General features: G+C 38.3%; 1 protein-coding gene across 1 annotated transcript in view; it reads right to left on the bottom strand.

Annotated features, from left to right (window-relative positions):
• Positions 1-399: 399 nt before the first annotated feature.
• LOC123526814 (DNA repair protein REV1-like) overlaps positions 400-23087 on the bottom strand; it is a 94358-nt gene continuing 71670 nt past the window's right edge. Inside the window, exons 8-22 of the mRNA XM_053523321.1 lie at positions 21842-21975; positions 21503-21627; positions 17922-18076; positions 17469-17588; positions 15923-16143; positions 15519-15663; positions 14275-14405; positions 11769-12241; positions 11325-11469; positions 10786-11016; positions 9852-10003; positions 5559-5679; positions 3954-4236; positions 3705-3807; positions 400-614 (exon numbers count right to left, since the gene is read on the bottom strand). Of these exons, the coding sequence (XP_053379296.1) occupies positions 497-614; positions 3705-3807; positions 3954-4236; positions 5559-5679; positions 9852-10003; positions 10786-11016; positions 11325-11469; positions 11769-12241; positions 14275-14405; positions 15519-15663; positions 15923-16143; positions 17469-17588; positions 17922-18076; positions 21503-21627; positions 21842-21975 (2657 nt within the window). The 3' untranslated portion in view covers positions 400-496. The remainder of the gene's footprint in view (positions 615-3704; positions 3808-3953; positions 4237-5558; positions 5680-9851; positions 10004-10785; positions 11017-11324; positions 11470-11768; positions 12242-14274; positions 14406-15518; positions 15664-15922; positions 16144-17468; positions 17589-17921; positions 18077-21502; positions 21628-21841; positions 21976-23087) is intronic.

Raw genomic sequence — 23087 nt, forward strand, 5'->3', positions numbered from 1 at the left:
CCAGCCATGGTAATTTCATAAACTATATAGAAGGAAATCGGCCGGGACCACATGAATTGCTCGAGCGAGCCCGGGTGCTCGAGTCATTGATGCTCGAGCGAGCGGTGTTTCACTGTACGTTTCAGTACCAGAAATTCCCATTAAGTTACTTGCCATTTTCAAAATAATGTAAGGAGGTACATATTGCACTAACCACAAAGACAAACATCAAAATGAGAATTTCCAGTTGAAAATCAATCAAACAGTTCTAACATGCATGCTCTAAATACCTGATTAACCATAGTTACATTTCAGCAAGCCATCACTGTTCACCTTTCCTGAGAGAATATCACATTTTGAACAATTTACACTCAACTCTTACCATCACTCTGTGCATGAATACCACTGCTGCACTCGCTCAAGGTATCAATAAATGTTAACATGTTCACTATATTTATTAATGTTCACCAAATCACTTACTATTCACTACATCACAGTATTCAGGGCTCAGGGAATATCACAAAGTTATAGACACAAGTCTACTTCCATATAGCTCATAAACTGCTGCCTGTGTATGTGTAAATATCCTCTTCAATGAATGTAACCAATCTGTTCCCTTCGATTCATTAATGTTCCTGAAAAATAGATGCATAATTACCAACCTGTTCTCTTCAATACATTGATGTTCCTGAAAAATAGATACATAATTACTAATCTGTTCCCTTCGATCCATAAATGTTCCTGAAAAATAGATACATAGTAATTACCAACCTGTTCCCTTCAATACACTGATGTTCCTGGAAAAAAATGCATAATTATCAATCTGTTGCCTTCGATCCATAAATGTTCCTGAAAAATAGATGCGTAGTTACCAATCTGTTCCCTACGATCCATTGATGTTCCTGAAAAATAGATGCATAATTACCAACCTGTTCACTTCAATACATAAATGTTCCTGAAAAATAGATACATAATTACCAATCTCTTCCCTTCAATCCATTTATGTTCCTGAAATATAGATGCATAATTACCAATCTGTTCCTTTCCAACCATTGATGTTCCTGAAAAATAGATGCATAATTACCAATCTATTCCCTTTGATCCAATAATGTTCCTGAAAAATAAATGCATAATTACCAATCTGTTCCTTTCCAACCATTAATGTTCCTGAAACACAGATGTATAATTACTCATCTGTTCCTTTCAATCTATTTATGTTCTTGAACTAACTGTAAACTGTGAACATAGCTTTGAACAATTATTCTTCTCATTTCTAAATACTTGTATTTCTAGTAAGTGCAATGTTCAGTTAAATATTGCGATGTGTGTAATGAAGGGATTCACTCACAAAAGAAAAATGCTGAATCAATCTGATAAACTGCAGCCAATTAGCACTAAGACTAAATGTCAAATGAAGGACAAATCTTAACTAAAACTGCACTAGGACACTGTCTAAATTTCTGTCTGTTACAAAATCTACCACTACCTCTGTTGCGCTTACCTTAGCATAAACTTAAAGAGCAGATCTACTTGCTCTAGATTTCTGTCTGTTACAAGGTCTACCACTACCACTGTTACACTTACCTTAGCATAAACTTAAAGAGCAGATCTACTTGCTCTAGATTTCTGTCTGTTACAAGGTCTACCACTACCACTGTTACACTTACCTTAGCATAAACTTAAAGAGCAGATCTACTTGCTCTAGATTTCTGTCTGTTACAAGGTCTACCACTACCACTGTTACACTTACCTTAGCATAAACTACAAGATCTACCATGTACCTCTGCTACACTTACCTGAACATATACTTAACGAGCAAATCTACCTGCCCTAGATTTTTGTCTGTTAAAAGGTCTACCATGTATCTCTATTACACTTACCTGAGCATAAACTTAAAGACTAGATCTACCTGCTCTAGATTTCTGTCTGTTACAAGATCTACCAAGTACCTATGTTACACTTACCTGAGCATTAAACTTCAGCAGGTTGTCTTTTACTAAGATCTACCATGTACCACTGTTACACTTACCTGAGCATATAATTAAAGAGCAAATCTACTTGCTCTAGATTTCTGTCTGTTACAAGGTCTACCATGTATCACTGTTACACTAAACTGAGCATAAACTTAAAGACCAGATCTACCTGCTCTAGATTTCTGTCTGTTACAAGGTCTACCATGTACCACTGTTACACTTACCTGAGCAGAAACTTTAAGACCAGATCTACCTGCTCTAGATTTCTGTCTGTTACAAGGTCTACCATGTATCACTGTTACACTTACCTGAGCATAAACTTAAAGACCAGATCCACCTGCTCTAGATTTCTGTCCGTTACAAGGTCTACCGTGTACCACTGTTACACTTACCTGAGCATAAACTTAAAGACCAGATCTACCTGCTCTAGATTTCTGTCTGTTACAAGGTCTACCGTGTACCACTGTTACACTTACCTGAGCATAAACTTAAAGACCAGATCTACCTGCTCTAGATGTCTGTCTGTTACAAGGTCTACCATGTACTACTATTACACTCACCTGAGCATAGAGAATAATAGGTTAGTGCCATAGATGAGAAAGTTTATCTGGCGAGGTGGAGGAGGTTATTGGGTGAGCCGAAGGCGAACCTGATAACGTCCGGAGCTGAGCCAGATAAACTTTCTCCATCTTAGGCACAAACCTATTATTCTATTTATCTTGTCATTACTTCATTTTCCGATATTTGGCAATTTATTTTACAAAAATAAGTGTTCGATAACCACTTTAATGACGTCATATTCGTAATGACGTCACTTATATAATGACGTGATTACCGGCAAAATCGCAATAACTTCTTCGTTTTTAAATAAAAACTCATTATTTGACCACTCATTTTCTTAATTCGGACATTTCCAACACAATGATGATGGTTTCGTTGCAAAATTTCTTATGACAACAATATCGATCATAACGTCAAATGATCAACTGACCGTATATCACTGGTCACATGATCAACTGACCGTATATCAAGAAAGATATACGGCACCCTGATATCGGGTCGAAAATACTGCAAGTGACAGGATAAATATACTTAAAGACCAGATCTACCTGCTCTAGATTTTTGTCTGTTACAAGGTCTACCATGTACCAATGTTACACTTACCTGAGCATATACTTAAAGACCAGATCTACCTGCTCTAGATTTTTGTCTGTTACAAGGTCTACCATGTACCAATGTTACGCTTATCTGAGCATAAACTTAAAGACCAGATCTAACTGCTCTAGATTTTTGTCTGTTACAAGGTCTACCATGTACCACTGTTATGCTTACCTGAGCATATACTTAAAGACCAGATCTACCTGCTCTAGATTTTTGTCTGTTACAACGTCTACCATGTACCAATGTTACACTTACCTGAGCATAAACTTAAAGACCAGATCTACCTGCTCTAGATTTTTGTCTGTTACCAGATCTATCAAGTACCTCTGTTACACTTACTGGAGCATAAACTTCAGTAGGAGATCTACCTGCTCTAGATTTCTGTCTGTTACAAGGTCTACCGTGTACCACTGTTACACTTACCTGAGCATAAACTTAAAGACCAGATCCACCTGCTCTAGATTTTTGTCTGTTACAAGGTCTACCATGTATCTGTATTGCACTTACCTGAGCATAAACTTCAGTAGGAGATCTACTTGCTCTAGATTTTTGTCTGTTACAAGATCTACCATTTACCTCTGTTACACTTACCTGAGCATAAACTTAAAGAGCAGATCTACCTGCTCTAGATTTCTGTCTGTTACTAGATCTACCATGTATCGCTGTAATACATCCTCATCTTCTTGTTGTGGCACTGTAAAAAAGGTAAACAAGAAATAGACATTTTCATTACATTATTCTATTCAGCCAAATGATGGCACTAAAATCTGCCTGAAACATATATCTTCAATGAATGAAAGCTTCAATTTCAATGCATTAGTGAAGTATGTTAAAGCATACCTGGTGTCGAAGTAATCCATTCCCTCAACAATCGTCTAACATCCTGTAAGGTTATAGCACCACACAGATTGACACAGTTTTTTACTGTTTTAGAAGCAACACTATCCTGAGGTCCACTATCTGGACAATCTATCTTGTCTACAGGTACTCTATCAATAGTTATAACACTGCTATATTGTACATCTGATGAAGCTCTAACATCATCAATGGCACACGTTCCCATTTCTGTAGCTTGTTTGCTGCAGCTTAAATTATCAGGCACATTTTGATGATCAGTTGATTGCTGTAACAACAGAACATTGTATGATATTTTAGAGTGCATAAACTTCCTAAAAACTGACAACTTAACATCTTCAAGTAATAATGCCAGTGCTAGATAAAAGACAGGTTATAGTTTGTTTAGTTTAAAAACAAACTAGAGTTGTCACAAGAGTGACGAATTATACCCCCACAATATGGCCTTGTCACAGAACTAAGCCAATGTCAAAGCCGAACTTGCTTGACCTTTGACCTACTGACCACAAAATCAACAGAGGTCATCTGCTAGTCATGATCAACCTCCCTGAAGTTTCATGATCCTCCGCCCAACCGTTCTCAAGTTATTGTCCGTAAAAGATTTAAATGACCATTGACCTTTGGAACTCAAAATCAATATGGGTCATCTGCTTGACATGACCAACCTCCAGATTAAGTTTCCTGATCCTAGTTCCAAGCATTCACAAGTTATTGTCCGAAAACTGTTTAAATGTTCCGGATCACTGTCACCTTGACCTGTGACCTACTGACCTGAAAATCATTAGGGGTCATCTGCTAGTCATAACCAACCTCCCTATCATGATCCTAGGCCCAAGCATTCTTAAGTTATCATCCGGAAACTGTTTAAATGTTCCAAGTCCCTGTGACCTTGACCTTTGACCTACAGACCTCAAAGTTGAATTTGACCTGCATTTCATGATGTTACACCTGTGTACCAAAATTTATGATCCTAGGCCCAAGCGTTCTCAAGTTATCATCCGGAAACCATTTAACTGTTCCGAGTCACTGTGACCTTGACCTACTGACCCCAAATTCGATCTTGACCTGTATTTTCTGATGTTACACCTGTGTACCAAAAATTATTTCAATTGGTCAATCCTTTCTCGAGTTATCATCCGGAAACCATGCAAAACCGACCGACCAACTGACTGCCAAGCTCACTTCTATATACCCCCCCAAACTTCGTTTTGCTGGGGCATAACAAATGCACTTATTGTTACAAAACTCCTGATTTCCTCATTATCAGTAAATCCTGAAAGTATTCATTTCCCCCCACATTAAATGTTGCCATGAAAAACTTTACCATTTAGTGAAATAAAATGACCTGTCTTTGCAAGCCTGACAGAAGAAAGCGTTTTTGTTGAGATACTGTTTCTCATCTAGATTGTGCGAGAGAGAAGGCTGTGGATGTACTAGGTTGTGTGAGAGAAGGCTGCGGATGGACCTTTTAAGCACAGCCTGCAGAGTAACAAATAAATGTTCTAAGGCCTGAACACATTTTTCCTACATTTTTACCACACCTATGGGTATTCACCAAAGTATTCAGCCTACAACTGTTTGAATACTAACCTGTTGCAGTGTGCTTGTCTGGTCCCTAAATAGAGTCTTTTTTGAGCTACCCTTTTTACGTCCCCTTCCACTTGGCCTTCCTCTTGGCACCTTAAAGTTAGGGCTACCCTTCCCTGGTGACCTAATAAATAGCAATGTTATAAAATGTTGCACAGAAAAAATATAAAGGTTCAAGACAAACTTTTCTATTTCCTTCAATGTACGATAAAACATCTGTATGCTGGCCCCAAACCTGTCTTTAAAATCACCAACTCATGCAGTCTTGCAAAAAAACATACAAGAGCGCCACAATGATATTTTCTCTATCACTGAGAAGTATAAATACAGAAACAAGAAGATCATGATTGCCATAAGTCGCTCATCTAATCTTGAGAATTTGACCTTGAATGTATATATGAGACACAAGAAAACAAATCAGTGCTTATAAGTGACTCTGACACTGAAGATATGAAAGCAAACATGAGCGCCGCCAAGCGCAGCAATATATGCCTAAAGGGTTACATCAGAGGATGGGAGCAAAACTTAAAGAACTTGACTGTTGAAGCCCAAAGGACAGGAACAACAAAAAGAAACTAGAAAATGCTTCTGTAAAAAAACGCATGTCTCCCCCAATGCAAAGTCCTATAGGCAAGAAGTCAATAGGGGTAAGGAGCGAAAGTCAAAGAGACACTGATGGTTGGCTGCAATAGGGATCATCTACTTGGCATGCCTAGTCATCCCGCTAAATTTCAACACTCTTGGCCTAGTGGTTCTCAAGTCACTGTTCTGGCTTCTGTGACCTTGACCTTTGATCAAGTGACCTCAAAATAAATAGGGGTCATCCACTCTGCATGTCCAATCATCCTATTAAGTTTCAACATTGTTGGTCAAGTGGTTCACAAGTTATTTCCAAAAAATGATTTTACATGAACAGGCCACTGTGACCTTGACCTTTTACAGACTGACCCCCAACATCAATAGGGGTCATCTACTCTGCATGTTCAATCATCCTATGAAGTTTCAACATTCTGGGTCAAGTGGTTCTCAAGCTATTGATCTGAACTGGTTATCAATGTTCAGGCCCCTGTGACCTTGACCTTTAACGGACTGACCCCAAAAACAATAGGGGTCATTTACTCTGCATGAACAATCATCCTATGAAGTTTCAACATTCTGGGTCGAGAGGTTCTCAAGTTATTGATTGGAAATGGTTTTCCATGTTCAGGCCCCTGTGGCCTTGACCTTTAACAGAGTGACCCTAAAATCGTTAGGGGTCATCTACTCTGCATGACCAATCATCCTATGAAGTTTCATCATTCTGGGTCAAGTGGTTCTCTAGTTATTGATCGGAAATGGTTTTCAATGTTCAGGCCCGTGACCTTGACCTTTCACAGAGTGACCCCAAAATCGTTAGGGGTCATCTACTCTGCATGACCAATCATCCTATTAAGTTTCAACATTCTGGGTCAAGTGGTTCTCAAGTTACTGACTGGAAATGGTTTTCAATGTTCAGGCCCCTGTGACCTTGACCTTTAATGGAGTGACCCCAAAATCGATAGGGGTCATCTACTTTGCATGTACAATCATCCTATGAAGTTTCAACATTCCGGGTCAAGTGGTTCTCTAGTTATTGATCGGAAATGGTTTTCAATGTTCAGGCCCCTGTGACCTTGACCTTTGATGGAGTGACCCCAAAATCAATAGGGGTCATCTACTCTTCATGACCAATCATCCTATGAAGTTTCAACATTCTGGGTCAAGTGGTTCTCTAGTTATTGATCGGAAATGGTTTTCAATGTTCAGGCCCCTGTGACCTTGACCTTTGACGGAGTGACCCCAAAAACAATAGGGGCCGTCTACTCCAGCAGCCCTACAACCCTATGAAGTTTGAAGGTTCTAGGTCAAATGGTTCTCCAGTTATTGCTCGGAAATGAAGTGTGACGTACAGACGGACGGACAGAAGGACGGACGGACGGGCAAAAACAATATGTCTCCTGGGGGAGACATAATTCCAAACAAGAGCTGTCACTAATGGTGACAAATGCTCCTGCAGCACCTTGACCTGACTTTGGGGTGGTGTACTCAATAAGTTCTACCAGCATGTGAAGTTTGAAGGTCCTGGGTGAAGTGGTTCGCATGTAAAGTGCCTTCATGCAAAAAGTTAACGTTGGCCCCTGTGACCTTGACCTTTGACCTGGTGACCCCAAAGCCAGAAGGGTTGGTGTACTCATAAAATACTATCAGCACGTAAAGTTTGAAGGTCCTGGTAAAAGTGGTTCGCGAGTAAAGTGCCTTCATGCAAAAAGTTAACATTGGCCCCTGTGACCTAGACCTTTGACCTGGTGACCCCAAAGTCAGTAGGGGAGGTGTACTCAATAAGTACTATCAGCAAGTAAAGTTTGAAGGTCCTGGGTGCAGTGGTTCGCGAGTTAAGTGCCTTCATGCAAAAAGTTAACGTTGGCCCCTGTGACCTTGATCTTCGACCTGGTAACCCCAAAGTCAGTAGGGGTGGTGTACTCAATAAGTACTATCAGCATCTTAAGTTTGAAGGTCCTGGGTGCAGTGGTTCGCGAGTAAAGTGCCTTCATGCAAAAAGTTAATGTTGGCCCCTGTGACCTTGACCTTTGACCCGGTGACCCCAAAGTCAGTAGGGGTGGTGTACTCAATAAGTACTATCAGCACGTAAAGTTTGAAGGTCCTGGGTGCAGTGGTTCGCGAGTAAAAAGCCTTAATGCAAAAAGTTAACGTTGGCCCCTGTGACCTTGACCTTTGACCTGGTGACCCCAAAGTCAGTAGGGGTGGTGTACTCAATAAGTACTATCAGCAAGTGAAGTTTAAAGGTCCTAGGTGCAATGGTTCACAAGTAAAGTGCTTTCATGCGAAAAGTTACGTTGGCCCCTGTGACCTTGACCTTTGACCTGGTGACCCCAAAGTCAGTAGGGGTGGTATACTCAATAAGTACTATCAGCAAATGAAGTTTGAAGGTCCTGAGTGCAGTGGTTCGCGAGTAAAGTGCCTTCATGCAAAAAGTTAACGTTGTGACGGACGAACGAACGAACTAACAAACGAACGGACGGACAGTTGAAAACTAATATGCCTCCCTTTGGGGACATAATAAAAAATTCTAAGTCCACTAAAAAGTTCTTACCAGGTAAAGTTATGTCAAAATACATGTACATCTAAAAACTGGATGTACCATCTATGTTGTACCACACTAAAGTGTTTTGGTTTTTCCCTACGGCCAATAATAAAAAAGTTTCAAAATAAGCTATTTATAGTAACAAAAAAGGGAAGTAATACAAAAAACTATTGTAAGAGAACAAAAAAGGGATCTGCCAAATAAAAACAAGAGCACTGCAATGAAGAGCAATATACACAAAGCAGTCATATATGACCTTTGACCCCTAAGTGTGACCTTGACCTTGAAGTGATTCATCCAAAACATGCGCTCTGTATGTCGCCTAAGTGTGGTGAACATTTGTGCCAAGTTTCTTTGAAATTCTTCAAGCAGTTCAAGAGTTACAGAGCGGACATGAAACACACACATATGACCTTTGACCCCTTAGTGTGACCTTGACCTTGAAGCTAGTCATCTAAAACGAGCTCTGCACATCGTATCGGTGTGGTGAACATTTGTGTCAAGTTTCTTTGAAATCCTTAAAGGGGTTCAAGAGTTAAGAGCGGACACGAAATTGCTAACGGACAGACGGACAGACAGACACCAGGGGTATAACATAATATATCCCTTCGGGCGTATAAAAATGTTTTAGAAAACAACACTGTTGCCCAGCAATAAACTCCCCTATGGGTAATTGTTTGAGACGGACAATTGTGTTACAGGTCTCAAGAAGATGTGACAGAAAATATGGCAATTTGAGTGTTAACAAGGTCTTTGCTTATCAAAGAGTTGTAAAGGGTAATATTCCTACAAGGCTTTGCTGATAGGGTCAAAACTGTGACCTCTGGAGTGTTATCAGTCAAACTGTTAGAAGACAACAATGGACACAGAATAATTATAAAAGTTTGTGTCAAGTGAGCTAAGAATGTGAGTGGTAAATAGTTTAAAAATACTGTAAAATCATTTAATTTTGTGGGCATGAAATTTTGTGGTTTTGCTCAAAACGACAATTTCATGGGGATATGAATTCGTGGATTCAACTTTTGAACATAAAATGAATGGAAATTTTACTTGTTTGTTGGGATTAAATTTCGTGGATTGACTCAACCACAAAATCCACGAAAATTAGTCCCCCACGAATATTAATGATGTCACAGTAGTGTCTACATCACTGTGGAACATAACGAAGCACATACCTTTTGTTTGGTGACTTGCTGGGAGATTTTGCCTGTTTCAGCTGAAGTGTATTACCTGCCTTTGTTTTCAGTTCAGAATCTTGTCTAGCATAGGCTTGTCTAAGTTCTGCTTGCAGAGACTCTGGTAATGCTTCCAGACAGCTTGGATCTATCTATAAAACAAAGTACTTATGCTTTACCAGCAAAACTTGAAATTTTATGAAACAAAACTAGAACTGCTTTTGAGAAAAGCGCATGTCTCCTACAACTGCCTAATCATCTGAATAGTAGAATATGAGACAACCATGCACCAAGACCTCAACTGCCTTATCAGACTTCCATGGTTTTGATTACCAAAAGAAAAAAAAACAAGTTTCAAGAGCCGTAATTCCGAAGTGCCTGGGCCGATATGGCTAGTTATCGAAACTGGCCAGAGACTTATTGGCAAACACATTTTGTTCAAGTTTGGTGAAGATTGGATGAGAAATGTTTGACTTAGAGTGTGGACAAGATTTGTGACAGACCCACATACAGGAGTAAATCAATATGTCTCCCACAGCACTATGTGGTGGGAGACATAATAAACACCAAACACTAAATTCAGTATCTATCTCTGTAACTGGATATCTTTTGTGAAATATGTTTCACCAGGTGATATGAGAAAACAAACTTAAAACTGGATCTTGAAGTGGTGCAGATAGTGATACCCATTATATGTGAAAATGGATTGTCAGTGTTACAGAGGTCTATAAATTATTTTTTATCACAAACTTTCAATCATGCACTCATTGTACCCTGGACATCTGTCATTAAAACTGTGGAACATCAAATGATATTCCTGACCACATACAATATCTACTTAGTTTCAACTTATTCAACTTCTAGATTCATCTGCACATCCTACCTTTGAATTAAAGCTAAGAATTAAATGAAAATCACTATGCTGAGAAGTTACCTGGGAAGGAGATGGTAAAGGAACTATTGCATCCTGGGAATGTTTGTCAGCCTCATTCTGAACCTGTTCCATGTTGTTTCTGCTCTCACGTTGCCAATGGGAACAGCCAGCAGCAGATAACTCTGATGTTGCATTACTTTTGCTGGAAGGTTTCTTTCTTCTTTGTTTCAATTCCTTCTCTATCTGGTCTCTTATTTCTATTGGAAGTTCACGTAAAACTTCTGGGTCAACCTGGAATTGTCAAGTAACAGCTGTGTATTTCAGCTTTGTTTTTATATCATCTGCTATTTCTATATTGTCAACTTGTCTGCATAGTTCTAATGTAGAAGACAAATGACCTTAGCAAAGTCAAAGCACATAGAAAAAAAATTAACATAAAATCATTGCACAGAAAAAAACAACCTAACACTGAGTATCAAACAGGTGCTTCTAAATTTAAGTGTAAAGTAACCTATATTGCACAATCCAAACTGGACAAGAATTTACCTGCTAGACTGATTGTTTTTGAATTAATGAAAAAGATTAGAGAAGAAGCTTACCTGTGATGGTGAGGGAAAATAATCAAGATCAGACGGATCTGTTATCTCCCCTGTCAGATATGGTGCTGATTTCTTCCCACTTTCTGGTGTTTTGATGTCAGGCAAACAAGGTAATGGAGGTAAAGATAGATCCTGTGCTTGTCTCCTGTAAAGCATATGTAAACCTATCAAACATGTTCTATGCAAGTAACTCACAGCCTTCCATATAAAAAGAGGTGATGGACAAATGACTTTAGAAATGCTGTCTACATACAAATCACACTGAACACTAGCAAGGGATCAAACTTGCAACATCTCGATTCACCCTCTTGTGTTTTATCTACAAAGTTAACCAGGCGGACTCTATAGTACACACAAAAGGAAAGTTAGCTACAATAAAGCAAAAGCTTGAACAATCTAAAGTCTTTAGGTTTTGATATTTATGATATAACAATGTGCACCCACCTGCCTATATCCTCCAGTAAGTCCCTTGGTACAACCAACCTTGTCTGATCATCTTTATCAACAGTTAATCCACAAAGGCCTTCTGACTGTTTTTCTAAATCAGTTCCACCTGCTGAAGTGTCCATACTTCCATGTATTGTTTCCCCATTGTTTTCACAACTGTTTCCTGTTTCGCCATTTCTCATTCCATTAAATTTACCAGTTAATGTTTCTGTACCTGTACAAGTTTCATTGTGTATGGTGTTATCTTTTCTACATTGTTTGTCTTCCTTGTATTCAATAGCAACAGTTCCCGGTGACTTACTATCTGCCAGTCTTGTTGGTCCACCAGTAAATGCTCTATCACTGGTCAGTGTTTGGTCAGAACTTCTAGCTACTGTGTTGACAGTATAATTGAGAATACTGGGCAATTTCTTGTTGGTACCATGGCAACCAATATCAGCAGACTCAAGTTTTTGTACTTGTATTCCAATCTAAATGGAGATAAGAGAAAAGGTTCTGAACTGTTCAACTGAAAACTGCAGAAAATACAAACAAGATACATACACATAGACTGTGTGTGTGTGTGTGTGTGTGTGTGTGTGTGCGTGTGCGTGTGCGTGTGCGTGTGCGTGTGCGTGTGTACGGGTTTAACGTCTTTTTCAACAATTTTTCAGTCATATAAACGACGGTGTCTACTTGTAGCAGTGGGCACAATGCCCAACTTTATAGTGATATCACGCCATAGACACATGGCATGATACCCCACCCAGTCACATTATACTGACAACGGGCTGACCAGTCCTAGCACTATTCTCTTAATGCTGGGCGCCAAGCGAAGAAGCTACTAGTACATTTTTACTTCTTGGTAATGACGCAGCCAGGTCAACTTCCGCACTCGAAGCCAGACCTACCACTAGCATAGACAAATGTTATTTTAAACCAAGAGGGTCTTATACCTATTCACTCACCTTTAAACTTGGCCTTGGGATCATCAAGAGTAAACATCGACAGTTCATGAAATAGGTCCATAATGTAGTCTCTACAGTGTTAACAGCTTTCTTTAGTTGAGCAGGTGACCTAGTTTTTGACCCCTAATGATCCAGTTTCAAAATCCAGAATAGAAAATGTTGCCCCTTTCAGAGGCAGTAACTCTAGAATCCATGATGGAATCTAGCTTGTTTTCGAAACGAATCAAGATCTTATTGTTATTTCAATTATGTGTAAGTTTGGCTAAAACCGAATGTAAAATGTCACTTCTATCCTGTTCACAAGGTAAAACTTAACAAATTTTGGCTCTTTCAGGGGTCTAACAGGGGCCGTAACTCCAGACCCTATGACTGGATCTGACGGACTCATCACGGAATCCAAAATCTATTGTTGTTAAAGATACTGCAAGTTTAAATCAAATCAAACCATAAATGAAGTCTCTATATGGCTGCAAAAGCCAAAATAGCAAATGTAGCCCTTTAAGGGGCCAAAACTCTGGAACCCATGATGGGATCTGGCCAGTTTTTTAAAGGAACCGAGATATTATGCCAGTACAAGTTGTGTGCAAGTGTAATTAAAATTCATTGTAAAATGTGTCTCTATCATGTTCACAAGAAATTGTGGATGGACGACAGACGAAGGGCGATCAGAAAAGGTCACCCTATCACTACATGACAGGTAAGCTAACAACTATAAATGTAGAAGACAGATAACATGTAGAATGATAAATTGCAAGATTTTAAACACTCTACTGTTGAAAATGTTACAGGGACAATTAATCTGAGTAATACTGAGCAAAAAGCATATGTAAATGTAAATAAATTTTTCAAAATGGTTCCCAGTTCCCTAAGCTAGTTGCATGACTTCCTCATATAAAGAATTCTTCACCCTAAACAATATATAAATCACATCCCGTGGGCCAAGTAACTCCAAGTCAGCAACCTTAACCCCACTTCTGACAAAGGTTTATGAACATCAAGTAGAAAATGTGGTTTTGACAGAGTTAAAACTTCTTAAAAATTTAATCTTATGACCTAGGTTTTGTCCTCAGGGAATCCAGTTTTGAAGTTGACCTAGACATAAAGACAATTACCTAAGTTTATGAAGATCAGGTAGAAAATGTGACCTGTGGTGTTAGCAGTATTTTCTCTATGACTTTACCTAATGACCTAGCTTTTTAAGCAAGATGATCCAGTTTCAAACTTGTCTTAGCCTTTACTGAAACAAACATTCTGACCAAGTTTCTTTAAGATCGGGTCAAAATTTTGACCACAAGCTTTGACATTTAATATGTTAAATAATGCATAATGATGGAAACAGAGTGATGACAATAGCTCACCTTGAGAACTTTGTGTTTAGGTCAAATTAAATATCCACTTCACATTGAAATATTGAACCTTTACCTTCCCATACCTCCTGCTAATATTCTTAAAACAGACAGATGGAAACGCCTTTTCCTAGAAACAGAAAACTAATAATTCTTCAGAACGTTTTATTTCTCAATGGGATATGACTAAAAAGAAGAAAGTTAGCTTACCCCTCTAAGATCTCCAGCATCTACTTTGTGAGATCTCAATAGACCAATGGTTTCCTTGGCAACTATTCTAGAATCATCTGTAGCCATTGGTAGAGTGACAGATTTGGAAAAGTTGTTGCATATACCATGACCTAAAATAAAATTTCTTTCTTGTTTATAACAATAATAGACATACTTCTTGTCTAGTCCTTAAACCTCTGGACATAAGATATATTTAAAATAATGTACACAATACCCATGAAATATCTAAAAAGTGAGTCAACAGACCCTGCAGGCACACATATATCTTAGTATAACAACATCATTTATCTTGAAAATGCTAGTAACATGCTCTACGACAAACGATTGACAACAAAACTATGTTAGTGATCTGCTGTCACTGGACTATTGGTCCTTCAATCAATGGAAAATGTCAGTACGAACACAACTACGGTTGACAATGATTCTTCCCGCAATCACTTGAAACTGTAGGAGAATTGATTACACAATGCTCTGATGAAGTTTGAATATCTTAATGTTCAAAACTGGGCTCTGACTCAAATAAGAATGATGTCAGCACTGTGTGACACATGCCCCCCTCCCCCCACCCCCATTAAAATACTTGACAGAATAATAAAAGAAGTTCACAAAAGAGGGCCGTAACTCAAGATAAAATAATTGGACATGAAAATTCTGATAACATATAGTGCATATCATGTTGTAGAAGTATACAAAGTTTCATTTCAAGAAGACAGAAAGTGCTGAAGTTGAATACACTATGTTCTATTGTAATATTTGAAGTCTAAATTAAAGGGCCATAGTTCCATTAAAAAAAGTAAGGCATAAATGTTGACAAAATATGCGTATGTCCGTATCATGTTATGATGTTTATCAAGTTTCATTTCAATTAAAATAGAAACTATTGGAAGAGGTGAATACACAAGGAAGTGTGACAGTCAGATAGATGGATGGACAGTAACAGCACACGCCTCCCAGCTCTTTGACACATTGCCCTTTTGACCTGAAGAACAACAGGGGACATCTTGAAGACAGCCAAAGTATTCTACAATTATTGAGTGGAAACCATTCACCTTGACCTCTGACCTACTAACCCCTGAAACAACAGCCATAAGAAATCAACAATCCAGTATGACAACTAAAGGCCAATGCATTCTTTATTGAGTGGAAACTATTGTTCAGTATCAAGATCACTATGATCTTGACCTTTGATCTATTTATTGGTACTATTTAGGGTATTAACTTACCCATAAATTTTGAGGTTTGTTTTGGAGCATCTTCTCTCCTCACCATCAATTTCAATGTTACTGTTTTCCCCTTCATTTTGATGTTCTTCAATCTATTACAGACTTCTTCTGACAACTCTTCCATAAACTTTACTGCCTCTGCCTCCTGCACACAGAATGGAACAAGTTAGATAAAACTATTAAATTTTGGTTATATGAAGAATGACCCAGCTAAAAGATGTTAACATATTTAAGTTTACTATGTTGTTCTTGTGCAAAGAGAAGAAAACCAATTTTTCAGCAATTTTTGCTATCATTGGCAACAGCGATGTGTTGACCACTGACCTTTTATTTAAAAGCCCTTCCTTTACTAGAATCATTTAATACAACTGGGCAGTACTCAATATATAAGCATTTATACTAACAGAAGTAAATCTAATCCCATAATTCACTTCTGCTGACACAGACTTCCTCTGTTGCTCCATTTTGATTGGTCGATCATCCTGACCTCTACAGTATCTGTACAATGACTGTCCTGTTTTTGGACCAAACTCCTTTTGAAGAGTATCTAGACTGACTCTCTGTAAATCACCACAAGTTACCACTTTCATTGCCTCGAATCTCTTAGTGGTAGACCAACCTACACCTAAAATTCAAAGCTGGAATGAAAACTGCACATATACCCACTCCAAATCAGGAGATAAGCCTTTTAACAAATGTTCAGCCTCAACAGTATGCAGGGATAAGGTGGAAACAGTACTTGAGGTATTATTCTCCTTGTTAACATAATTAACTGAGATTTCAATCCAAGAGAGAATGTATATTTGATGCACTTGTGTATACATTGTTGAGAAGGAATTCACTTCTCCAGTGTTCTCTTAACATACTCCCCTAAAACTCCATTTATCTTTTTGTAGCGTCCAATATCACTTAACAAAATTGAAATTGACATGTCTGAAACATGAGAAACGTTTAGAATATGAAACCTCTCACTTTCAGACTTTTTGACAAGCTATATCCAAGACAAATATTAATATGCAACAAAGTCTACTGTATCATTCAAATTTACAAGTTTATTTCGTTCAACAACTAGAAATGTGTCCATGGGACGCAGATGCCCCCACTACATGACAAAGGACACAAATTTTTTCCTAGGTCAGGAGTCGTAACTCTTACAATACTGAATGAATCCCAACGAGAAACCCCAGGTGCCGACTGCACATGCTGACCAACATTGCTGTAAACTTTGGTGACTCTAGGTCAAATACTTTTGGAGCTACACGCGACACAACATTAAAATGACCAATTTTTAACTAAGTCAGGGGCCATAACTCTTACATGACTGAATGAATCCGGACGCGAAACCCCAGGTGCACAACTGCACATGCTGACAAACATTCCTGTAAACTTTGGTTACTACTTCAAATATTTTTGGTGCTACGTGAGACACAACATTAAAATGACCATTTTTTTACTAAGTCAAAGGCCACAACTCCTACATGACTGAATGAGTCCGGACGCGAAACCCCAGGTGCACAACTACACATGCTGACCAACATTCCTGTAAAGTTTTGTGACTCTACGTCAAATACTTTTGGAGGTAGGCGTGACACAACACTAAAATGACCAATTTTTACAAAGTCAGGGGTCATAACTCCTACACGACTGAAGGAATCCGGATGCGAAACCCCAGGTGCACAACTACACATGCTGACCAACATTCCTGTAAAGTTTTGTGACTCTACATCAAATACTTTTGGAGCTAGGCACGACGCAACATTCTCAGAAGGACGGACGGACAAGGGCAAATCTATAAGCTCCCCCCCCCCCCGCCAAAATGGGGGCATAAAAATGTAAAAAAAATTGTCCACTAAAGAATATTAAGGGCAAGTGAGATCAGATTCCAACTCTTTAACTGATTCATACAAAAGACAGACATACAAACTGCATAAGATTTATGGATGAACTTACCAGGTAGATCTTTAATAGGTTGTGACTTCATGTAGTCCATGACAAGATCTTCTGTAAGAAGAAACTGACCGTTTGGTTTGGCCTTCCTAGTAGCCATCCTAGCCAGCAGAATACTTGACGCTGAAAGTAAAATAAACCTCATTAACAAACCTCACATGATTTTATCTTTCTTCATTAAACCTTCTTACAAATCATTCTTCTTTCTAAATTTTTGTATTGACTTCTACATATATTGCAATATATGTATTGTTAAGTCCGCAAGTGGCTTACCACCTCCACCCCACCCCAATCCTTCTCATAAAATTAAGTGAAAAAATTCCATTTCTGAAAATGCTGTATGAAGAAAAAGGCAGACTTTCAATAAATGTTAAACATACATATAACTAAATACATTTTGTATCACTAGGGTACAGCCAAGCATTATCAAATAAAACTTGAAAACACAACACTAACCCAATCCTGCAGACGCAGGACAACCTGTCTTGTCAAAGAGTTCACTGCGTAAAAGTGTAGCAAACTCCAGCGGTGTGGCCCCAGTGTCAGCAAGAACATCTGTACAGTCTACCAACATCTCGTCACAACTCACTGCCTCAATATCATGTGTGTAACTAGAAACATATAATATGTTTAACTCAACATTTTTTTCCAAAACAAAAAAAAACCAAGAGCTGTCACTAATGGTGACAAATGCCCCTGCAGCACCTTGACCTTTGACCTGGTGACCTTGACCTTTAACCTGGTGACACACTCAATAAGTACTATCAGCATGTGAAGTTTTAAGGTCCTTGGTGCAGTGGTTCGCGAGTAAAGTGCCTTCATGCAAAAAGTTAACATTGTGACGTACGAACAAACAAACGAATGGACAGACAGTTGAAAACTAATATGCCTCCCTTGGGGGGCATAAAAACTTAAATTTAATGCAGCACATGATTTCCACTATACAGAAAACGATTATTTCAAATTGTATATTATACCAGATTTTTATAGCACCCTTTAACACCCTGATAAACATGTTCAAAGGCACTTTACACACATACAAGGGCAGCCACACAGTGTCATTCATCCTCTACAAGTACAGGCACACAGCAATCCGACCAATGGGCTGAGTGAGAGAAAGTCTCCTGGACAGAAAGAGAGAGAGAGAGAGATCCATTAGATGCAAGTCTGTCCAGCTAATTTAGCTCTTTGCAAATAGACAGTCTGATTCTTTAATATGGCTGGTGTGTAACAGATACACATGATGCCATCTTTCCTGGACAGAACTTTATTTTGCGACAAACAGATAAAATGTCATTACAATACAATTCAGAATACACACAGATATTATTTCATTCTTATACCATTTGGAATCTTGCATAAAACCTTTGTTTTTTACCGATTTTGGGCATGCACATACAAACAAGGAGATTCTCGTGAGCAGGTGCTGATGGTAAACGTTTTGGAAATGCTGTTGCGGGTCAAACGTAAGCAAGTTATGGGTCCGGAATCAGTTTTGGTCGAAGTCGAAAGGTCCAAGATTTATAATATCTTTTCATCCGCCTTATTATATTTTTCAATTTATTTGTAGATCTCATGAACTATGTTTGGGTTTAATCTAATCTGAGTTGCTAATATTGATGTTGGTAAATTCAAATTCTTGTGTTTTCAAACTTTGATCGAGATGGGGCAAGGTGGAAAGCAAAATTTTTTAAGTTGATTTAAAAAGTAAAACAAGAGCACCGCCTTGCGGGTGCTGACGCTCATCTGATTTTTTTTGTGTAATAGAAATATTGTCCTACCCATGATTTTCTAAGTCTAAAAAGGGCCATCATTCTTGCAAAAAGCAGGATAGAGTTATGTTTCTTGATGTACAGTGTCCACTTATGATGGTGAAAAACTGTTGCAAGTTTTAAAGCAATAGCTTTGATAGTTTATGAGAAAAGTTGACTTAAACATAATACTCAACCAAGAAAATGATTTTCTAAGTCCAAAAGGGGCAATAATTATTGCAAAAAGCAGGATGGAGTTATGTTGCTTGCTGTACAGGGTCAGCTTATGATGGTGAACAAGTGTTGCAAGTTTCAAAGCAATAGCTTTGATAGTTTAAGAGAAAAAGTTGACCTAAACATAAAACTTAACCAAGAAATCTGATATTTTCTAAGTCAAAAAGGGGCCATAAATCTTGCAAAAAAAGCAGGACGGAGTTATGTTTCTTGCTATACAGGGTCAACTTATGATGGTGAACAAGTGTTGCAAGTTTTAAAGCAATAGCTTTGATAGTTTAGGATAAAAGCTGACCTAAACATAAAACTTAACCAAGAAAACTGATTTTCTAAGTCCAAAAGGGGCCATAAATCTTGCAAAAAGCAAGATGGAGTTATGTTTCTTGATGTACCGGGTCTGCTTATGATGGTGAACAAGTATTCCAAGTTTCAAAGCAATAGCTTTGATAGTTTAGGAGAAAAGTTGACCTAAACATAAAACTTAACCAAGAAATCTGATATTTTCTAAGTACAAAAGGGGCCATAAATCTTGCAAAAAGCAAGATGGAGTTATGTTTCTTGCTATACAGGGTCAGCTTATGATGGTGAACAAGTATTCCAAGTTTCAAAGCAATAGTTTTGATAGTTTAGGAGAAAAGCTGACCTAAACATAAAACTTAACCAGGCAACGCCGACGCCGACGCCGACGCCGACAACCGCTCAAGTGATGACAATAACTCATCATTTTTTTTCAAAAAATCAGATGAGCTAAAAAGGCGTAGATATTTCATTAAGGGTATACTTATGAAGGTTGTGTGTATCGATTTCCATCACACAATAATGTTAACATTTATGAAGTGGAAGGGACCAAATGAACCAGGCAGCATCTCTCGGTACCTGTATGTTGTGTAAGGATGCCGTAGTGCTGAGTTAAGCTAGAGTTTTCATTATATATCTATACCGAATATAGGCCTACCGAAGAACGCGGGACTCATGCTTAGTTTCCATAAATATGAAAAGAAATTACCACGTCAAAAAATGCTAGATCTACATTCATAAATGTCTGCTCGACATGTTAAAATATACAAAGTTACTGTGGCCCTGGAAAAGCATAAATAAAACATGTGCTCGGCCGACTTCGATGAAGTTGTCTTGTATCTTCGATATTTACAGCACTTGTTGTATTTTATGCAAGAATAGCGAATGTTTCATTCGTTAAACATCATCTGCAGAATCCCTCGGGCCTACAGCTTGGCTTGTGTCATCATACAGATATTTTCGACTGCAAGGTTCACAGACTGACATTTACCGTATATCTATATACTTTATATTTACATTGTTATAGCTTACTGTTATTATCAGCATGTAAATGTAATCAAACCTGTTATGAAACTTGAAATACAGTCGGGGGTCGATAAATGATACAATGTATAAAGAGCGTAATGTATTATCGACCCTGCTGTTACTGTTAATTAAACCGAGATAAATGGATATTTAAGTCAATTTTATCGATCTACTTTCTTTTTTTGGAATAACTTTTCATAAAATAACTTCAGAAACAGAAAATAATAATACATGAGATTGTCAAAAATTTCACATCCTCCTTACTTGCGACAATAATTTTCGACCAATTTTTTCCACATTTCTCCTGGCAACAAAACTTGGCCAATAAACAAATTCCGCGAAGAGGTATGGTGACGTCATAAACTGCCTCACAATCTATTTTACTACATATGACAAAATATGCAAATATGAAGAACCCGAGAGGGGTCGGTATATGAAGGGGGTCGACATTAGATGCAGTTGCTCTAGTTGGATGAAACTTTGAGATAAGGAAGTTCGAGATATCAAGTTTCAACTGTATTTGGTTTCAAACAGACTTGGAAAATAAACTTCCTGGGCATACCAAAAGCAGAAATTTGTTACATCAGTGACTTCAAATTTAATTTTACATTAGATTATTTCATAATATACACATACCAATTATTACCTATTTTTATCATGCCAGAATACTAAGCTACTAAATTTGAAAACTGTCCTACATAATCACAAACAAGCTATTGTTATTTTTACCTAGCTACAGTGTCATACAATGTTTTAGACACTTCCTTATATCCTTCAAAGTCGTATGGTATTGTAACAATGTCTGGACATATACTCTTAGCTCTACCCATAAACATACCATTTCTAACACCAGCCTACAAAGGAACACAAAACATTTATCACAAAACACAACTATTCAGATTTCAATATAACAGCCATAAAATCTGTTTCTAAGGTCAAACATACATATATTTGCAAAGTTATAAATAAATGAAAACCTGACCATTTTTATAAATCAGATCCTATTTCACTTGCAAAAAATAAACTGTTGGTGTGCTAGCATATAAATGTCTGTTTTACTCTGCCTACCTGTCTAGCTTCATAGCTACAGGAAGCTATTTCTGCCATCGAGTGGAATGATTCTGTTGTTGCCATAGTAACCACACTGACATCATCTGTGACATCATCATCCGAGTCAGACTGATCAGGAAAACTCAAATCCGCTGAAAACACAAACTTACATGAAATCATGTGATTTTGCTCTTTCACAACATTTAGAAAAGCTGGCAGCTGAGGTTTATTTTGACTATTGCAATAATACTGATATTTCAGCACACTATCAATATTGCAGCATACTACTGCTATTGCAGCATATGAAGACTGTACATTATATCGTACACATTGTTAATGACATGGAAAATAACATAAACTAGGTTGTTTTTCACAAAAAACTTATATCTCCCACATCAAGGGTCATGACTCTTCAAAGATAATTTAAACAGAACATGATGGTAATATGCATAACCATGCTTCACATTAACCACTTTTGAGGTGTGGTGAACTTCAAACTCTAGTATACAGCAGGTAGCGTAAACACTGTAAAATATGACAAATGAAGGGCAATAACTCTGCTGAAAATTACTGAACTTGAACATGCCAATAATATGCATAGTAAGACTTGGCACTGATCACTTCTGTAAGGTTTGGTGGAAATCTGGTATTACAGTACACTTCTAGTATTGCAACATGATACTCGTATTGCAGCACGCTGCTGGTATTGCAGCACGCTACTGGTATTGCAGCACGCTACTGGTATTGCGCCACTGGTATTGAAGCACGCTACTGGTACTGCAACCACTACAGGTATTGAAGCACGCTACTGGTATTGTGCTACTGGTATTGAAGCACGCTACTGGTATTGCAGCACGCTACAGGTATTGAACCACGCTACTGGTATTGAAGCACGCTACTGGTATTCAAGCACGCTACTGGTATTGAGGCACACTACTGGTATTGCAGCAGCTACTGGTATTGAGGCACGCTACTGGTATTGCAGCACGCTACAGGTATTGAAGCACACGCTACTGGTACTGAAGCACACGCTACTGGTACTGAAGCACGCTACTGGTATTGTGCTACTGGTATTGAAGCACGCTACTGGTATTGCAGCACGCTACAGGTATTGAACCACGCTACTGGTATTGAAGCACGCTACTGGTATTGAAGCACGCTACTGGTATTGAGGCACACTACTGGTATTGCGGCAGCTACTGGTATTGAGGCACGTTACTGGTATTGCAGCACGCTACAGGTATTGAAGCACACGCTACTGGTA

This window comes from Mercenaria mercenaria, chromosome 14, assembly GCF_021730395.1.
Source record: "Mercenaria mercenaria strain notata chromosome 14, MADL_Memer_1, whole genome shotgun sequence".
NCBI classification, from domain to species: Eukaryota; Metazoa; Mollusca; class Bivalvia; order Venerida; family Veneridae; genus Mercenaria; species Mercenaria mercenaria.